Source organism: Setaria italica, chromosome V, assembly GCF_000263155.2.
Source record: "Setaria italica strain Yugu1 chromosome V, Setaria_italica_v2.0, whole genome shotgun sequence".
Lineage (NCBI taxonomy): Eukaryota > Viridiplantae > Streptophyta > Magnoliopsida > Poales > Poaceae > Setaria > Setaria italica.
In genome coordinates, this window is record NC_028454.1 from 33,632,662 (window position 1) to 33,648,939 (window position 16,278).

Below are 16,278 nucleotides of genomic sequence, written 5' to 3' on the forward strand. Positions count from 1 at the left end.
AGGGTATCCAAACAGGTCCTCCATTTGAGAATGTTAAAATTTTAGCACCTGTTAAATTTTAGCCCGGTATCAAACAAACCCTAAGTCACGATTATAATGCAAATAAACTCTTCGGAGTAAGCCACGAGGCACGAGCAGAGCATGACAAAGTGACAGACCAGCAAGCACCCTCCACTCTTCTCGGTCCACTAAGGACCAGGTCCAGCCGCGAATCCCTCCCCACCATCCTCCTCCTTATTCCCCACCCCGACCCCGATTCCCAAACCCTCCACCCTTTCCCGTAGCGCGGAGCCGCCACTCCCCACACCCGCACACCACTCTGAGGAAAACCTAGATCCGGACCCCTCGCCGCCGGCCATGGCGACGCGCCGGGCCCTCTCCTCCATCCTCCGCTCCGCCTCTCGCCTCCGCGCAGCCTCCCCGTCCCCGGTCCCGCGCGCGCCGCTCCACCACCGCCCGTCCCCCGCGGGCTTCCTCCTCAACCGCGCCGCCTCCTACGCCTCCTCCGCCGCGGCCCAGGCGGCGCCCGCCCCGCCGCCCCCGTCCACTGGCAAGACAACCGGTGGCGGCAAGATCACCGATGAGTTCACCGGCGCCGGCGCCATCGGCCAGGTGTGCCAGGTCATCGGTGCCGTCGTGGACGTTCGGTTCGACGAGGGTCTGCCCCCGATCCTGACGGCGCTCGAGGTGCTCGACAACAACATCCGCCTCGTGCTCGAGGTGGCTCAGCATCTCGGGGAGAACATGGTCCGCACCATCGCCATGGACGGGACTGAGGGGCTCGTCCGCGGCCAGCGTGTGCTCAACACCGGCTCTCCCATCACTGTAAGCCCATTTCCTATCATTTCTCGTCCCCTTTCGTGTTTTGAGATGATTGACTCGGATCTAATCTGACGAATTGGAGAATCGGCGGTTGTTAGATTTGGTCTGGGCGTACGGATCCATTTATTGTCTATTGAATTCTTGCTTTATAGATCCACGACTGTTGTTTGTTACCAGGGGCATGCTGTACCGATTTTGTAGATGATCAACATGCCAAACGTTTAGGATGTGGACTGCAAATACTGAAACCAATGTAGCATTCCCATCATGGTCTAACAACATTGGAAATGTGGATCCATAGAATCATTTTTTCTGTCTAAATGTCTCATCTGTAGATGATAAACCTATTTATGATTTGATTGTTTGTTAAAAGGTATTGTATAACATGTCACACTCTGGTCCGAGTTGACACTGAATGGATGGGGGCTTATATGGTTATTGATCTCAAAATAAACCGTAGGTAGTCATAAATTATCCAATTCTGCGCACGATTCAAAGGTTTTCCCTTTTCTTTTGTCATATATGTAGCTTATAAAGTTGCAGGCGTGCAGCCTATAGCTTATTGTTTGCATGTTCAGCTTTCGTGCTTACTGCTTATGTGCTTCCGCTCTATGATACCGGCCACTGAACTCATACTTCTTCATTGGATGAAAACAAGTTGTTATAGCCTGATATGTAGGATTGTTATCTATGTATTGAATCTGTAGGCTGTAGATACTTACAACATCTGATCTTAGTTGTTGCTATTATCTTTAGTACCTTGGTACCACCAGCTTCTGAACCTTGCATCTGTTTGTGTTTATGACTATATTTTGTTTCTAGGTCCCTGTTGGTAGGGCAACACTTGGACGCATTATGAATGTTATTGGCGAGCCTATTGATGAGAAGGGAGATATAAGTAAGTCTGCATGACCTGCATTTACATGTGACATCTACGCATATACTACTAGAAATCATGTTTATATTTTTCTTTTGTTGCTTGCTCCTCTTGTCTTCAGCGACGAACCACTTCCTCCCTATCCATCGTGAAGCCCCAGCTTTCGTTGAGCAAGCTACAGAGCAGCAAATTCTTGTTACTGGAATCAAGGTACACCTCCTTTTCTTTGGAAGTGATGAGAAAGTTTGCTAGGGTGTTTTCAGTTTTCACCATGCAAGGCTTAGCATGCATTAACGCAACACGTGTATTTCTATCAGGTTGTGGATCTCCTTGCACCCTACCAAAGAGGAGGTAAAATCGGTCTCTTTGGTGGTGCAGGGGTGGGCAAAACTGTCCTTATCATGGAGCTCATTAACAACGTTGCCAAGGCCCATGGTTAGTTCCTTATACAGAAGTTGATGGTCGTATTGTGTTTTTTGTGTTTTTTGTGTTTTTTTGTATGTTTTTATGTTTACTTATTTATGCATTTCTTCATCTAGGTGGTTTCTCTGTCTTCGCTGGTGTTGGAGAACGTACTCGTGAGGGTAATGACTTGTACAGGGAAATGATTGAGAGTGGTGTCATTAAGCTTGGTGACAAGCAGGTAAATGACCAAGATTTCTAATATGTCGTTGGGTTCCATATTTTTTTAGTTGAGTGTTCCTCACATTGTACTTTGTGGCAGAGTGAGAGCAAGTGCGCTCTTGTCTACGGGCAAATGAATGAGCCCCCTGGTGCTCGTGCTCGTGTTGGACTGACTGGTTTGACTGTTGCCGAGCATTTCCGTGATGCTGAAGGACAGGATGTGCTTCTCTTCATTGATAACATTTTCCGTTTCACCCAGGTAAGTTCTATGCGGATCCTCCTCCTGTTTCAAGTACTCGCAATGGTATTCTTGTTATTTGGTATGCAGATGACAATTAGCCAAACAGTCTCTGATGTCCTTTCTAATATGTATTATTCCCATAAAAAAGGCTTCTTTGAATCACCCTATTTTTTGCCTTGATTTGCACACGTTACAGCTGAAAGACTAGTACATCCCCCCCCCTCCCCCAACACACACACACATAAAAAAAAAGAGGAAAAAAACACAGCTGAAAACCTGTCCATTTGGTCTCTATTTTCTTTTTTGCCTTGATTTTTTGTGTACATCTGACCTGAAAACCTGTGCGTTTGGTATATACTGTCTCTCTGTTTTTGCCTTGATTTTATGTAGATTACAGCTAAACCTATACATCTGGTCTGTGTCTGTCAGGCGAACTCTGAGGTGTCTGCTCTGCTGGGTCGTATTCCATCTGCTGTGGGATACCAACCCACCCTTGCCACGGATCTTGGAGGACTGCAGGAGCGGATTACCACCACAAAGAAGGGTTCTATTACATCTGTTCAAGCTATTTATGTTCCTGCTGATGACTTGACAGATCCTGCCCCTGCAACCACCTTCGCCCATCTTGATGCCACTACCGTGTTGTCACGTCAGGTATGCCTGTCTCATGTATAGATACAATTTCTATGGATTTGTGCCGTTGCTATTATGAGTACGATGTGATTGTTTCTTGTGCAGATTTCTGAGCTTGGTATTTACCCTGCTGTCGACCCTCTGGACTCCACATCCAGAATGTTGTCCCCCCACGTGCTGGGTGAGGACCACTACAACACTGCTCGTGGTGTTCAGAAGGTTCTTCAGAATTACAAGAACCTCCAAGATATTATTGCCATTTTGGGAATGGATGAGCTCAGTGAAGATGACAAGTTGACGGTCGCTCGTGCTAGGAAGATTCAGCGGTTCCTTAGCCAGCCTTTCCATGTTGCTGAAGTTTTCACGGGTGCACCTGGAAAGTATGTTGAGCTGAAGGAGAGTGTTAAAAGTTTCCAGGTATGGCATAACATGTCCCCTCTCCCTTTTTGAACAGCAGGATTGCACCATTTTCACCTTTGCCAAATTGGTGTTGTTTGGGTAAACATGCCTCTTGTCCTTTGCCTAATAGCATGGTACTCTGTGCAAGGTTAAATTTTGTGGAATTTAGTGAGTTGTCTGATATGTTTGTTAGGTATTGAATAGAAGGCCCATTTATGCAAATACATAACATTTGGCTTGAATAGTTTTTCTTTAAAAAAATCTGACATGAACAATTGTAGGTTGGCTAAGTGAATTGGCTACCGTTAGGCTTGCCATAAAATGCACTTTATTATATTGTATTCAACAAAAAATAGTGTTGTACAAGCTGTTTGTAAAAGTTGGCTCTTATATACCGTCTCATGTCCAAAGTGACACAGGAATATTCTGAATATGCTATGTGGAAACTATTCACTTTTTGTGTGTACATTTTGTCACTTCTAATGCAGATTGGTGTGTACTGATATTGTATTAGTTTTAGATACATGCTTGAAAATTGCACTGTGAGTGCTTTTGGGATCTTATCATCACAATATGATACTACATGTACATATAAATATGGTCATTTTTTCCTCATTACAGAAATGCATATGGCAGCACCCATTTGTGGGCTTTTTCATGTTAATGCTCACTATTGAACCTTCTTGATATATCATAGGGTGTTTTGGATGGCAAGTATGATGACCTCCCAGAGCAGTCATTCTACATGGTTGGAGGAATAGAGGAGGTTATTGCTAAGGCAGAGAAGATTGCCAAGGAGTCTGCATCATAAGCAATCGCCTTCACAGGCAACCAAAATTTAACTTTTGGGGATCGACATGTGTGTTTTATTCTCTGTTAGCCAGGACATGTATTTACATGCAGGAGGCCCGGTCCTGCCGATGGATGTGTTTCCCCCTCCACCTTTTCCCTAATAAGGATTTGCAGTGACCGTTATGTTTGGTTTACTGCCATTTGAGGAAGAATTATCTTTTTTGATGACGGCGATACCATAAACTTGTTAATTCTCAATGGAATACTGGAAGTGGAATGTCTCCCATGTGCATACTGCATAGCTGTTTTGAGGTCACATGTTCACATTGAGTCGTTTGTGAGGCTTTCAATTTGTTCAGAGCTGAATGCGTAGTTTGTTATCCCAGCATGATTTGTGGTTCGTTTCCCTCACCTTATTTCTTCACTGGCTCTGGTAGCTAGGATGAATAAATAGGGTACCTCTATGGTCTACATGAAGTTTTGCATATGAAATTATGCTAGTTTGTAAATTGGATGAACTATGGAGGTTTGCTTTGGTTTGGGGCCTATTTGGAGTGCCATACGAATTCTGTAGGTACTTTGTACGTACGTGTGTTAGGTCACAACTCACATTTATGCATGTGAGGTTGGGCAATGAATCTGGGAATGTACTGCAATTTAGCCAACATCTCTTTGGTCCTCTATGCAGGAGGTATCATACAACCGTAGCATTGTGGCTTTGGCATTTGGCAAAATAGTTTCCCTTTTGAAATCATACTGTAAAAATTCACCGATTTGCCTGATTTATCACTCGCGAGGTTTGCAGCTCGCACCATTTGTTCGTCTGCCATACCGATTTGAGGTAAATCATGCTCCAGAAGTATGAAGTTTCTTTGATAATTTTTTTTTGAACTAAGCTTTGATTTCCATCTCTTAAGGTACGTACATTTAGCCATTTATGTACCATGTGTTTCTTCCCTTCTTGTGCTTGCATCAGAGTCGGATCGCCACCGTGCCCACGAGCAGTAGCACAGAATGCCATGCAACCGTGTTCTTTTACTCGAAAGTCAAAAGAACTTCGCTTGCTCTGCATCTGACACGTCGATACCGACATGCTGACCCCACCAGTCAGCACCTGGTGTTCCACCTGTATGATGCATCCGACTTGGCAAACGAGGCAATCCGTCATCCAGGCCGTTCAATTCAAAACGGAGGCCTCATGATGGGATCCCTCCGGATCCGGCCCAGTTAAAGATATCCCCCAACGGCTCTCTGCTGCTGCCGACTGTCTCCTTCCCGAACCAACGGATTTCCAAACCCCAAATCTCCTCCGCCCTTCTTGCCTCCTCCTACTCCCCCTACCCTATTTCAAAACATTTCAAACACTCTCCGCCTCCTTCCTCCCATCCAATCCCCTTCCCATTCCGTTCTCTCCTCTCGCCCCTGAGGCGCCGGATCGCGCGATTCCCTCCACGGCGACAGCCGGCCGCCCCCTCCCCGTCCCGCCCGCTCGACGAGGCCACGCCGAGCGGTGAAGAGGTGAGCGTTCTGCTTGCAATTCCCTCGGGTTGGATCCGGTCGCTCGCATCGTGGTGTGCTGCCTCCGGTGAGGCGAAACCCAAGGATTGGAGGGGATCTCATCTCCCTGTTCCGCGCGGTGGAGGCGTTGGTCTGGCTACCTGGTGCGCGCGGCGCGGGGGAGTGTGTTTTGTTGCCGCGGAGTCGTGATTGATCTGTGAAATCGCGTTTGCAGGGAGCCACTGGGGTCGCTCGCCCTCACGCGATGAGTAGCGCCGTGAAGGAACAGCTCCAACAGATGTCGACGACGTGCGATTCGCTCCTGCTGGAGCTCAACGTAAGTCGCGCCACCCCTTGATTCCGCCGGGTTAATGTTTTTTTTGTCCCCGTCTTATGTTGGTTCCGCTGTTCCGCGCGTGCCGGGTGCGATGAATTGAGGTTGCGTTTCCTGTTGTTTCAGGTGATTTGGGATGAGGTCGGGGAGCCCCACTCGGCGAGGGACCGGATGCTGCTGGAGCTCGAGCAGGAGTGTCTCGAGGTCTACAGGAGGAAGGTCGACATGGCAAACCGCTGCAGGGCACAGCTGCGGCAGGCCATCGCCGAGGCAGAGGCCGAGCTCGCAGGTATCTGCTCGGCCATGGGTGAGCCGCCGATACATGTTAGACAGGTTAGCTTCTGCATGTCAACTTGTCAAGTACTAGTGTGCCATGAAAGGAACAAAAGAAGTGAACAGAATACCGTTTGAATACTACTGCTAATTTTCGATAGGGACAAGGATATTATGTATAATTTTCACTCGTGATCTCTTGTACTGCCAAGGAGACCAAAAAAAAACATAACTATTTTTTTACTGTCATTTTGGTTTTGCTATGGCTGTGATAATGTGACGTGTTGGCTGGATATGCAAATCGCTCATGCTATATTGAGGACTTGGATTTTTCAGTAGTGACTCCACTAGTAATTGGTACCTTTTTTCTCTTGGAAGAAAAATGGCTCAAACCAGAAATTACAAGGCTAAAGGATGGAACTGAGTGAAGTTATGATGTATTAAAGTGGAACTGAATGCAATCTTCTACATTAAAGACTTGGATTTTTCTGTAGTGACTCCACTGGTAACTGGTACCTTTTCTTTTTGAAATATGACAGTCAAATCAGAAGTTGCAAGGTTTAAGGGAGGAATTGAACGCGATTGTCCCATACTTGGAGGAGATGAGAAAGAAGAAAGTTGAAAGATGGGACCAATTTGTTGATGTCATAGATCAAATTAAGAAGGTTGCATCTGAAATCAGGCCTGCAGATTTTGTGCCCTTTAAATTTCCTGTGGATCAATCCGATCTGTCAGTAAGAAAGCTTGAGGAGTTAACAAAGGAGCTACAATCCCTTCAGAAGGAGAAGGTAAGCTTCACTTTCTAATCCGATTCATTTGAAAAATGTATATTCCTCACCATGTCAATATTTTTCCTTCATTGCTCATGTAATCATTAAAATTCTTTGTTTGTACCTGTTTTTGACAGAGTGATCGGCTGAAGCAAGTGATGGAACATTTGAACACTTTGCATTCCTTGTGCGAGGTGCTTGGTATAGACTTCAAACAAACAGTACATGATGTGCATCCTAGCCTGGGCGAGGCTGATGGATCAAAGAACCTGAGCAACAGTACAATTGAGAGACTCGCATCAGCTGTAAATGGATTACGTGAAATGAAAGTCCAGAGGATGCAAAAGGTCAGCATTTGTCTGTGACTTCAGAAATTTTAACCTTTCAGTCCAGTCAACCCTTAACATTATTAATCTGAAATTCTGAATATGACAGCTTCAAGATTTGGCATCTAGCATGCTTGAACTTTGGAATCTCATGGATACACCACTTGAAGAGCAGCAGATGTTTCAGAATGTAACATGCAATATTGCTGCTTCGGAACATGAAATAACTGAGCCCAACACCCTCTCTGTTGACTACCTCAGCTACGTGAGTCCCATTGTCCCTGCAAAGATTGTTCCCATGCCACTATCACTATTGTTTCTCTGTTGAGCGAGGAATTTTCCGAGATTATATCTTGATATAAAATGTAGGTCGAATCTGAAGTTTTAAGGCTTGAACAATTGAAAGCGAGCAAGATGAAAGACCTGGTTCTGAAAAAGAAGACAGAACTCGAAGAACATAGGAGACGTGCTCATCTGATCGGTGAGGAAGGTTATGCAGCTGAATTTAGCACTGAGGCTATTGAAGCAGGTAAAGATAATATCCTGTCTTGTTAAGGACCTGTGTGCAGTAAAATTTGTTGCAGGCCTGGAAATATATACATGATAACTTATTTTCTTTGTGTTTTCGTACAGGAGCTGTTGATCCTGCGCTGGTTCTGGAACAAATTGAGGCTCACATTGCTACAGTGAAAGAGGAAGCTTTTAGCCGAAAGGATATTCTTGAGAAGGTTGAAAGATGGCTGAATGCATGTGAGGAGGAAGCCTGGTTGGAAGATTATAACAAAGTATGAATGCTGCCAAACTTTATATGCAATTCTTCGACCTATTTTTGTTTAGTATAGGGTTACAGTTCTAATTTATATTTTTGTTTAGGATGACAATCGTTATAATGCTGGGAGGGGGGCCCATCTGACACTCAAGAGAGCAGAAAAGGCTCGTATTTTGGTTAACAAGATCCCAGGTAATGTTGCTTAATGAGATTTCTGAGGTTTCACCAATTCTTTTCTGTTTATAGAATGTTTAGGGGTTCTTCAACGATAGTTGCAACCAATTTACCATTGCTATGTCTTAAACAGGAATGGTAGATGTTTTGACCACGAAAATTTTAGCTTGGCAGAAAGAAAGAGAAAAGGAATTCACATATGATGGTGTAAGTTTTCTTATCATCACCCTTCTTTCTTGGATGCTTCACTCTTTGTATTGTGCTAAAATGTTGTGCAAATAACATATGTTTTTCATGCTCAAAATATTTTCAGGTCCGCCTTCTGTCAATGCTTGAAGAGTACATGATCGTTCGTCAGGAGAAAGAGCTAGAGAAGAAGAGGCAAAGGGTATATTATGCTCGTGCACAGTATTTCTAGATTGCATATAAACCATCTGTTTTAACTGTTGTAATACCTGAATGTAATTGCAGGATCAGAAGAAAATCCAGGATCAAATCAAAGCTGAGCAGGAAGCACTCTACGGATCAAAACCAAGTCCATCCAAGCCTCAAAGTACAAAGAAGGTGCCTAGGAACTCCATGGGTGGTGCAAACCGAAGGCTGTCTCTTGGCGGAGCCACAATGCAAGCCCCAAAGACAGACATACTGCATTCAAAGACTGCTCGTGCTGCCAAGAAGACTGAAGAATTGGGCACTTTATCTCCTAGTAAGCTTCATGCTCCATTCATCTACAGCAATGCTGCCACTTTTGTTTCCCTTCAACTTTTGCACAGTTCTGAGGCTACCTAGCACTTTCAGGTAGTAGAGGCTTGGACATTGCTGGTCTTCCCATCAAGAAGTTAACTTTCAATGCAAGTACTCTGCGTGAGACAGAAACACCGCGCAAGCCTTTTGCCCAGATCATGCCAGGAAACAATGTCTCATCGACACCTGCACGGCCAACCTTCAATGACAACACCGAGGAAGAGAACAAAACCCCCAAGACATTTAATGCAGCGCTTGATCTCAAAACGCCGATGACGGTGACGGCTCCGATGCAGCTGGCGATGACGCCTTCTGTGGGTAACAAGGTCATAGCCACTCCTGTCTCCCTTTTCCAGGAGAAACCAGAGCAGCCGATGCTGCCGGAGGAGATCGAGTACTCGTTCGAAGAGAGGCGGCTCGCCGTTTACCTTGCCAGGCAAATGGCTTAGCTCAGCCATTTGCCCCGTCATTACATAGTTGAAAGTCGAACTGACTGCCATTTCTCGTCAGAGGCCAATGGTACCTGTTTGCTGGTCGACAATAGTCGGCCTTTTTCGCACTTTGCCGTACTGTTCTGATTCACAGCCATATTTGGTACAATTAGTTAAGGAGTTCCACACTTGTGAGCTTGTGCTCCGTGCCGCCATTGGTTATCTTAAGTTGTATAGCTTAATCCGGTTTGCATTGTCGATGACCTGCTACTCTAATTATTATTTCTGTTTACAGTTATCCAACTGTCCAGTACTCCTGTCACACCCTATGTTTCTGATCACAAATCTTCTGGAATCTGGATGATCTGGTTTGATCGACAAGAATCGTCATCCTGAAAGCAGCCGTAGTATATGCGATGTGAGTTTCGGATCTTCGATCAGTTCCCCGGCAGGTTATGCGAATGCAATGCCAGAGTAGCACAGAAATACAAAATTACTCGTGGTCCAACCCTGGTTTAAAAGAGGCGAGATAGTGTCATTGACTTGTGCTTCTGCAGGATGCACGATCAATCTCGTCGATAAACTTTAGTAGTTGTGATTTGACAGTTGGGCAAGCCGCACTTGTGGAGCTACCAAACCATGGCACACCCACGGGCTCACTGAATCACTGGTTGTTACCGAGTGCGCTGGCCACCGAGGACTTGCTAGCTTTGACAGGCCGGCTTAATGCTCATGTCCCCTGATTTTCCCAAACATTTCCCACCGCCGATCTTTTAACATAACGCAGCAGATAGTAATGCGCACTGTCCATTGACTCCCAACTCCAACACTAGCAGTGGCGAGTGATGGCTGCAGATCCAGTGATCCGTCATCAGTGCGCTCCTGTATCTTTCGGTAACCCGACCTCGACGAGCTAGTGCATTTTCCGGCAAGTCACCGGCAGAGGTCAGTCAAGCGAAAGCCGGCGCCATGTGGGCTGCCGTAATCACAGACACCCCCGGGAACTGGAAGCTGTTGCCCTGCTTGATGATGGTGCGGGGCTGGGGCCGGATGCCGGAGCGAGGCGCTCGACCGCCGCCGTGCACACCGCCCCCACGAGAGGAACAACTCAGCCACGCCGGGGCCCCGGCCGCCCCTGTGAAGTCCACACGCGCATAGGCGAAATAATTCAGGCGCAGTTACGCCACTCATGTGCCCCTCGCCCCGGCCCGGTGCTTATTATTCGCTAGCTAGCTCCCTCGCAAGTTGCAGCCTGCGGCAAGTTCGCGGCAGCTTCGTCCGCGACATTCTCGTTACGGTGCGGTTGGATCGCGTCATGTTCAGATGCTTCGGACGCGCAGGAGTCGACGAGTCAGGAGTCGGGTCGGGTCGGGGTCAAGCGAGCTGCGTGCAGCTGGGCATCCTCGAGCTGGATTAGCTGGTTTCACACCGGACTGCCACTGTCGGACCCCAAAAAGGTGTCCTTTCCGTTTGCGTGCACTGTGGCTGGCTGGCTGCTCTGCTTGGAATATGAGGGGAACTGGGGAAGCAATGAGTCCTGACAAGTACTACGGTCTACGGCAGTGAAGTTCGGGAAGGAAGACGAGATGAATGGCCTGCTCGTGCGTGCTGCTTACTCAAAGCTGACTGAACGGATCGTGGAAGCGACCCCGGGTCCACCGCGTTGGCCCCAAATCCAGCGCGTACGGCGAGTTCCCATGAGATCAGACATTCGGATACACTGGATCTGCATCTGATCCACAAACGGAACAATGCTAGTACTACGCTACGATTGTGATGAAGTACTAGTCTCTGCTCTGGCCTCGGGCTCCGGCGAAGTGATACAAACGTCCCAATAATTTAGCCATACTACAGGGAAGTGCTATCGTTTGCGTGACTACCGGCAGGTGCCTATGGGCTATGGTAGCACATAGTAGCACGTTCCATCCAGGCTTTCATTCAGCTTTCAGGAAAACTCGAAAAGAACACGAAAACTAGAAAAGGAAAAGGAACAGTTCTGAACAAACCACGTCCCCCCCAAGTCCGGCGCTGCCTGCGTCGTCGCGCCACCGGCGGCAGGGCAGCAAGCAGCCATTGGTATCCGATTCCGACCCCAAAGCGACCAGCCCAACCTGACCCGGACCCCCCGCGGGCACCCGTGGTCGGTCGGCCCCACGCGCAATTCCACCTCGACGGCGACCTGAACCCACCCACCGGGCCACCACCGCCACCCCCTCCTCACTCGACTCGACTCCATCTCTCTGCTTGTCCCTCTCGCACGCACCCAGCCCAAGTCGCCAGCACCAAACCCGTCGCCATCACCACCGCCGTCACCTCCCGTCCCTCCTCACGTCCATCACACGCGTTCTTCCAAGCAACACAACACCAGCACCATCCGTTCCGCCCCCACCCAACCGCTCTCGGCTCCCGACGCACTCCACCTATATAACCTCACCCGCCCGCCCTCGCATCCGCAGCCCACCGGAACACAAGCAAACGCACGCGATCTCGCCGCAAACCGCCGGGTCCCCCCGCGCGCGCTCACGCACACACACTCCCCAGCTCCTCATCCTCGCGCGGGGGCGGGAGGAGCGAGAGCTTAAACTAACCCCGGGTCTACCATGGGCAACTTCGCGTCGTGCACGCTGGCGACGACGCCCGGGACCGGGCGGGGCGCCCGGGTCGTGCTCCCGGACGGGCGGGTGCGGCAGGTGCCGCTCCCGGCGACGGCGGCCGAGCTGATGCTCGAAGTGCCGGGCCACTTCCTCGCGGACGCGCGCGCGCTGCGCCCTGGGAGGCGGATCGAGGCGCTCCCGGCGGACGAGGCGCTCGTGCGCGGGGCGCTCTACGCCACGCTCCCCATGAAGCGCCTGGGCGCGCCCGTGGCGCCCGCGGACGTGGCGCGCCTGGCGGCCGCGGTTATCGCCAGCGGGGAGAAGGCGCGGGCGGCGAGGAGGAGGATGAGGCCGGCGTCGTCGCCAGCCGCTACGGCCAAGGTGGCAGCCGTCGTCGCGCCGCCTGAGGTTGTGGAGGCAGCCGCCGCCGCAGCGCCGCTTCTCGAGACGGACGCGAGCAAGCCGAGGGCCCCGAGGCTGGAGGAGATGGCCGTGGACGACGAGGCCGCCGCGGCGGAGATCGAGGAGCTCAAGCAGCGGCTCAGCGGCGGCGGGCGCCGGTCGAGGCGGCCGACGCTGGAGACGATTCAGGAGGAGAGCTACGCGGCAGCGAGATGCTGATGCAGGTCAATAATGGTCAAGGCCAACCAAACACAGATGGCAAAGGCTGTCTCTCGTAGGCTCATAGCTTCTTTTTGTTTTTTTTCCTTTTTCACTTCTCCCCTATTCACCTTGTGTAAAATACCAGTACTTTTTTTTCGGTGCTGCCTCCTTTTCCATTTATTTTGGAGAGAGGAAAGAGGAACATGAGTTGGACAGAAACGGTTTTGAAAAGTGATTAATAGAAATGAAGGAAACCTTAGCGATTCAGTTACCACGACCAATATATTTACAATTCACTTGGTATCGCAGTAGCTGCCATTTCATAAGCAGGTTCACGTTTCGTGATTTCCAGGTATATACACAGAATGGAATTGGTGAAGATTAATTATTGTGCCTGATTTAAAATTAGGATACAGTACCATAATCAACGTATATATATCGCTATCTTACTTTGAAAATATTCATCGTGTTTATCTCTATGAGCAACGTTTTCCCCACCCTTAGAATCAGAATTTGACATGTACATCAACGCTAGTGGTGATTTTTCAATCTCGAAACTGCCCAAATGAATAGGATGTGGGTGTATATTGATAAAGGTAAGTGCTTTGATGGGTGCCTCTTGGAATGCAGTATTGGCAACACACAAGACTTTTCACAAATTGACAAATACAAGAAAACTACAGAAATGGTTGTTTAGATTTAGCACATAAACGCATAATTCAGAGAGGAAAGGTCGAGCATAAAGAAAAATTCCCATAAGGCTAGAGCTAATTGTATTATATTTTCCTACAAAATTCGTATAACTTGAGGCATTATATAAAAAATATATATATACATCCTTTTTCAAAATATAGTATAAGCATATGCACACAAGACATATTCTATCCATATGAACGTATCATCTACCATAAAAAGATAACACCATCTCACATTTCTATGATAAATTTAGAAAAATACGAGCGCCCGTTCTCGTTTTGGGAACCCATATTCCAAATGAGATCATCCGTTCCGATGGAGCTTATGCTATGGCTCAATTTCCGGTAAATTACAGTGAACGTTTTAGAATTTTCAAGAGATATGGACTGATTGACATCTGCACTTACACGATTGAGCAGGGATATTAGACGAGGACGCTTGTGCCGCGTTTCAAGGATCGTCCAGTCAAGAGCTCTGTGCTACAGAGTATTTTCTTTTCTTTTACGCAAGATTAAATGGCCTGCCGCTCTCAGGAAAATAGTACGACGAACTAGTGCTGCTGCGTGGCTTCGGTTGGCGTTCTCGTCTTTTAGCCGACAATACGTCGAAAATACCGTACATCATCATGGAAACAAATATAGATAAGCAGCAGTGTGGAAAAGACCAAAATTCAATTGTAAAAAAGAAACATCATGTTCGTCATATTCAGGTCAGCAAGGCATTGCTTCTAAGTTTTCTCAAACAGTGACAGCAAAAAGGCGAGTACTACGACATCTACACAAAAGCTAACAAAAAAATGACTATACTGATTCGCTCATTACTATCCTTTAAAGCACCAACCATACCCAAATTGAGAAAAAAGCTAACAGGACGTTGTTTTCCTAATTATTTTCCCATAGAATTTATGGCAACAGCCTTTGAATTTACTTCTCAAGTCTTGAGAAGAAAGCAAAGCGGCAGCAAACATGAGATGAGAGGAAAATGAAAGGTGTAGGCACACAGCAGGCCGGCCGGCCCTGTTTCTCGAAAAAGATGAGCATAACATACACACGGGAGGTGACACAGAGAAAAAAGGTATGAAAAGAAAAGGATGCTTGGGTATTATGGAGCACCCCACTAGCGCTCCTGTGGTAGACCACCAGCGAGGCCACAATGGCCTCCACTATCTTTTATGCAACGGCAAGCGAGTGAGACCGGTAAACGCATCGAATCATCATTGGGGAGGAATGGTGGCATGTGATCGACCTCGCTTAGTCTTATCGGCGACTGAATTATGTTCGCGTTTTTTTTCCCCCTCTATAATGGGTGACTTGCACAGGGCTGTGGAATTTAGAATGTCGCGTCAAGTCAGAGCTCGAAACCATCGATTGAGTGCCGCGCTGTTGAGATCCATGGACAATGGAGCTTGCGTGATGTCAATAATTTCAAGGGATCTGACGAGCTCTTCTTAGAGCCTGTTTGGATACCCTCATGTTAAAATTTAACAAGTGTTAAAATTTTAACACTCTCAAATGGAGTGCTAAAGTTTAACACATTGGGGTGTTTGGATGGTGTGTTAAACTTTAACACCTTTGATGGGAAATGACTCTATTGCCCCCTCATTTATGGCCGGCGGAGAGAGAGGGAGGAGAGAGAAGGGGGCAATGGTGGGAAAAAGTGAAGAGGGGGACCACTTTTAACAAGTTTAACAACTTTTAACACCCCTTTAGAGCAACTCCAAGAGTATCCTAAAAAATTCTTCCCCAAAACTATATATTGGGGGTTCTCCTAAAAAAATTCCCCCAAAAACATATTAGTCCACAGCAGTCGCTAATAAATAGCCCCCAATATTTCAAACACAGGCCACGTCATCGTATTGGGCCCATCGGAAGGGACGCGCGGGCGTGCGGGAATCAGGATTGGGGGAGGAACGCCAACGCTAAAATATACGCGGTGGCAGGCTGTTTTTTAGCGTCGCTAAAAAATTGGGGAAGGTTTAGGCGGATTGTTGGAGTTCATTTTTTCTCTCTTTTTTTCTAAAAAAGATATTGGGGTAAGATTAGCAGCCTCTTGAAGTTGCTCTTAGGTATTAAAGTTTTTGGGGTGTTAAACTTTAACACCTAAGTTTTAACATATCTGTTTGGATCTCAAAGTGTTAAAAAGTGTTAAAACTAAAATGTTAAACTTTTAACACCCTCCATCCAAACAGACCCTTAAAAACAGGCCCTTAAAAGAAGAAGAGGGTTAACGAATCCGTTTGAACTTTGACCTGTCGGGTGAAAGCCAAAGCTAGGTGGCGCAACGGAAAACAAAAAACGGAGATAGCCAGAGAAATGGTCGGGTGGGCTTGAGTTCCACGTCACATCATTGGACGAACAGCCCACCACTCTCACAAGACGGCGCGTGCCGCGGGCTGGGCGCAAAACTTGACAGCATGAACTCGACGGCAGAAAACGGCCCAGCCAGTTTCTTGCCCGTGATAACTCGATGGCCTCTGTCCCGATCGCGGACAAGAAACAGGGCCCATTATACATGGGTTCAAACTTTCCACCGCCAAAACTTTCCACCGCCAACATCGGATGTTTGACACTAATTAGGAGTATTAAACATAGTCTAATTACAAAACTAATTGCACAACCCCTAGGCTAAATCGCGAGACGAATCTATTTAAGCCTAATTAATCCATCATTTGCAAATGAT

The 16,278-nt window shown here is 47.5% G+C and overlaps 3 protein-coding genes across 4 annotated transcripts; all 3 read left to right on the forward strand.

The window, feature by feature from the left end:
- Positions 1-260: 260 nt before the first annotated feature.
- Positions 261-4,704, forward strand: LOC111257378 (ATP synthase subunit beta, mitochondrial-like). Its single transcript, XM_022826841.1, has 9 exons — positions 261-825; positions 1,645-1,720; positions 1,821-1,909; positions 2,017-2,134; positions 2,239-2,342; positions 2,424-2,582; positions 2,994-3,218; positions 3,303-3,614; positions 4,294-4,704. Exons 1-9 carry the CDS (start codon positions 358-360, stop codon positions 4,405-4,407), a joined length of 1,665 nt encoding a protein of 554 aa, XP_022682576.1. The 5' UTR covers positions 261-357; the 3' UTR covers positions 4,408-4,704.
- Positions 4,705-5,660: 956 nt separating this feature from the next.
- On the forward strand, positions 5,661-10,028 carry LOC101763014 (65-kDa microtubule-associated protein 3). 2 transcript variants are annotated; one of them, XM_022827253.1, is made up of 13 exons: positions 5,661-5,906; positions 6,121-6,222; positions 6,346-6,552; positions 7,032-7,280; positions 7,400-7,609; positions 7,698-7,853; positions 7,958-8,117; positions 8,222-8,373; positions 8,462-8,549; positions 8,665-8,738; positions 8,845-8,919; positions 9,003-9,237; positions 9,321-10,028. In XM_022827253.1, the coding sequence occupies exons 2-13, from the start codon at positions 6,151-6,153 to the stop codon at positions 9,722-9,724; spliced, it is 2,082 nt and encodes a 693-aa protein (XP_022682988.1). In that variant the 5' UTR covers positions 5,661-5,906; positions 6,121-6,150; the 3' UTR covers positions 9,725-10,028. The 2 variants fall into 2 exon arrangements, with proteins under 2 accessions (XP_022682988.1, XP_022682989.1); XM_022827254.1 differs by having other exon boundaries at positions 9,330-9,724.
- A 2,101-nt stretch (positions 10,029-12,129) lies between these two features.
- On the forward strand, positions 12,130-13,174 carry LOC101758952 (translation initiation factor IF-2). The gene has a single exon (XM_004969516.2). The coding sequence runs from the start codon at positions 12,307-12,309 to the stop codon at positions 12,919-12,921; it is 615 nt and encodes a 204-aa protein (XP_004969573.1). The 5' UTR covers positions 12,130-12,306; the 3' UTR covers positions 12,922-13,174.
- The last annotated feature ends 3,104 nt before the right edge of the window (positions 13,175-16,278 follow it).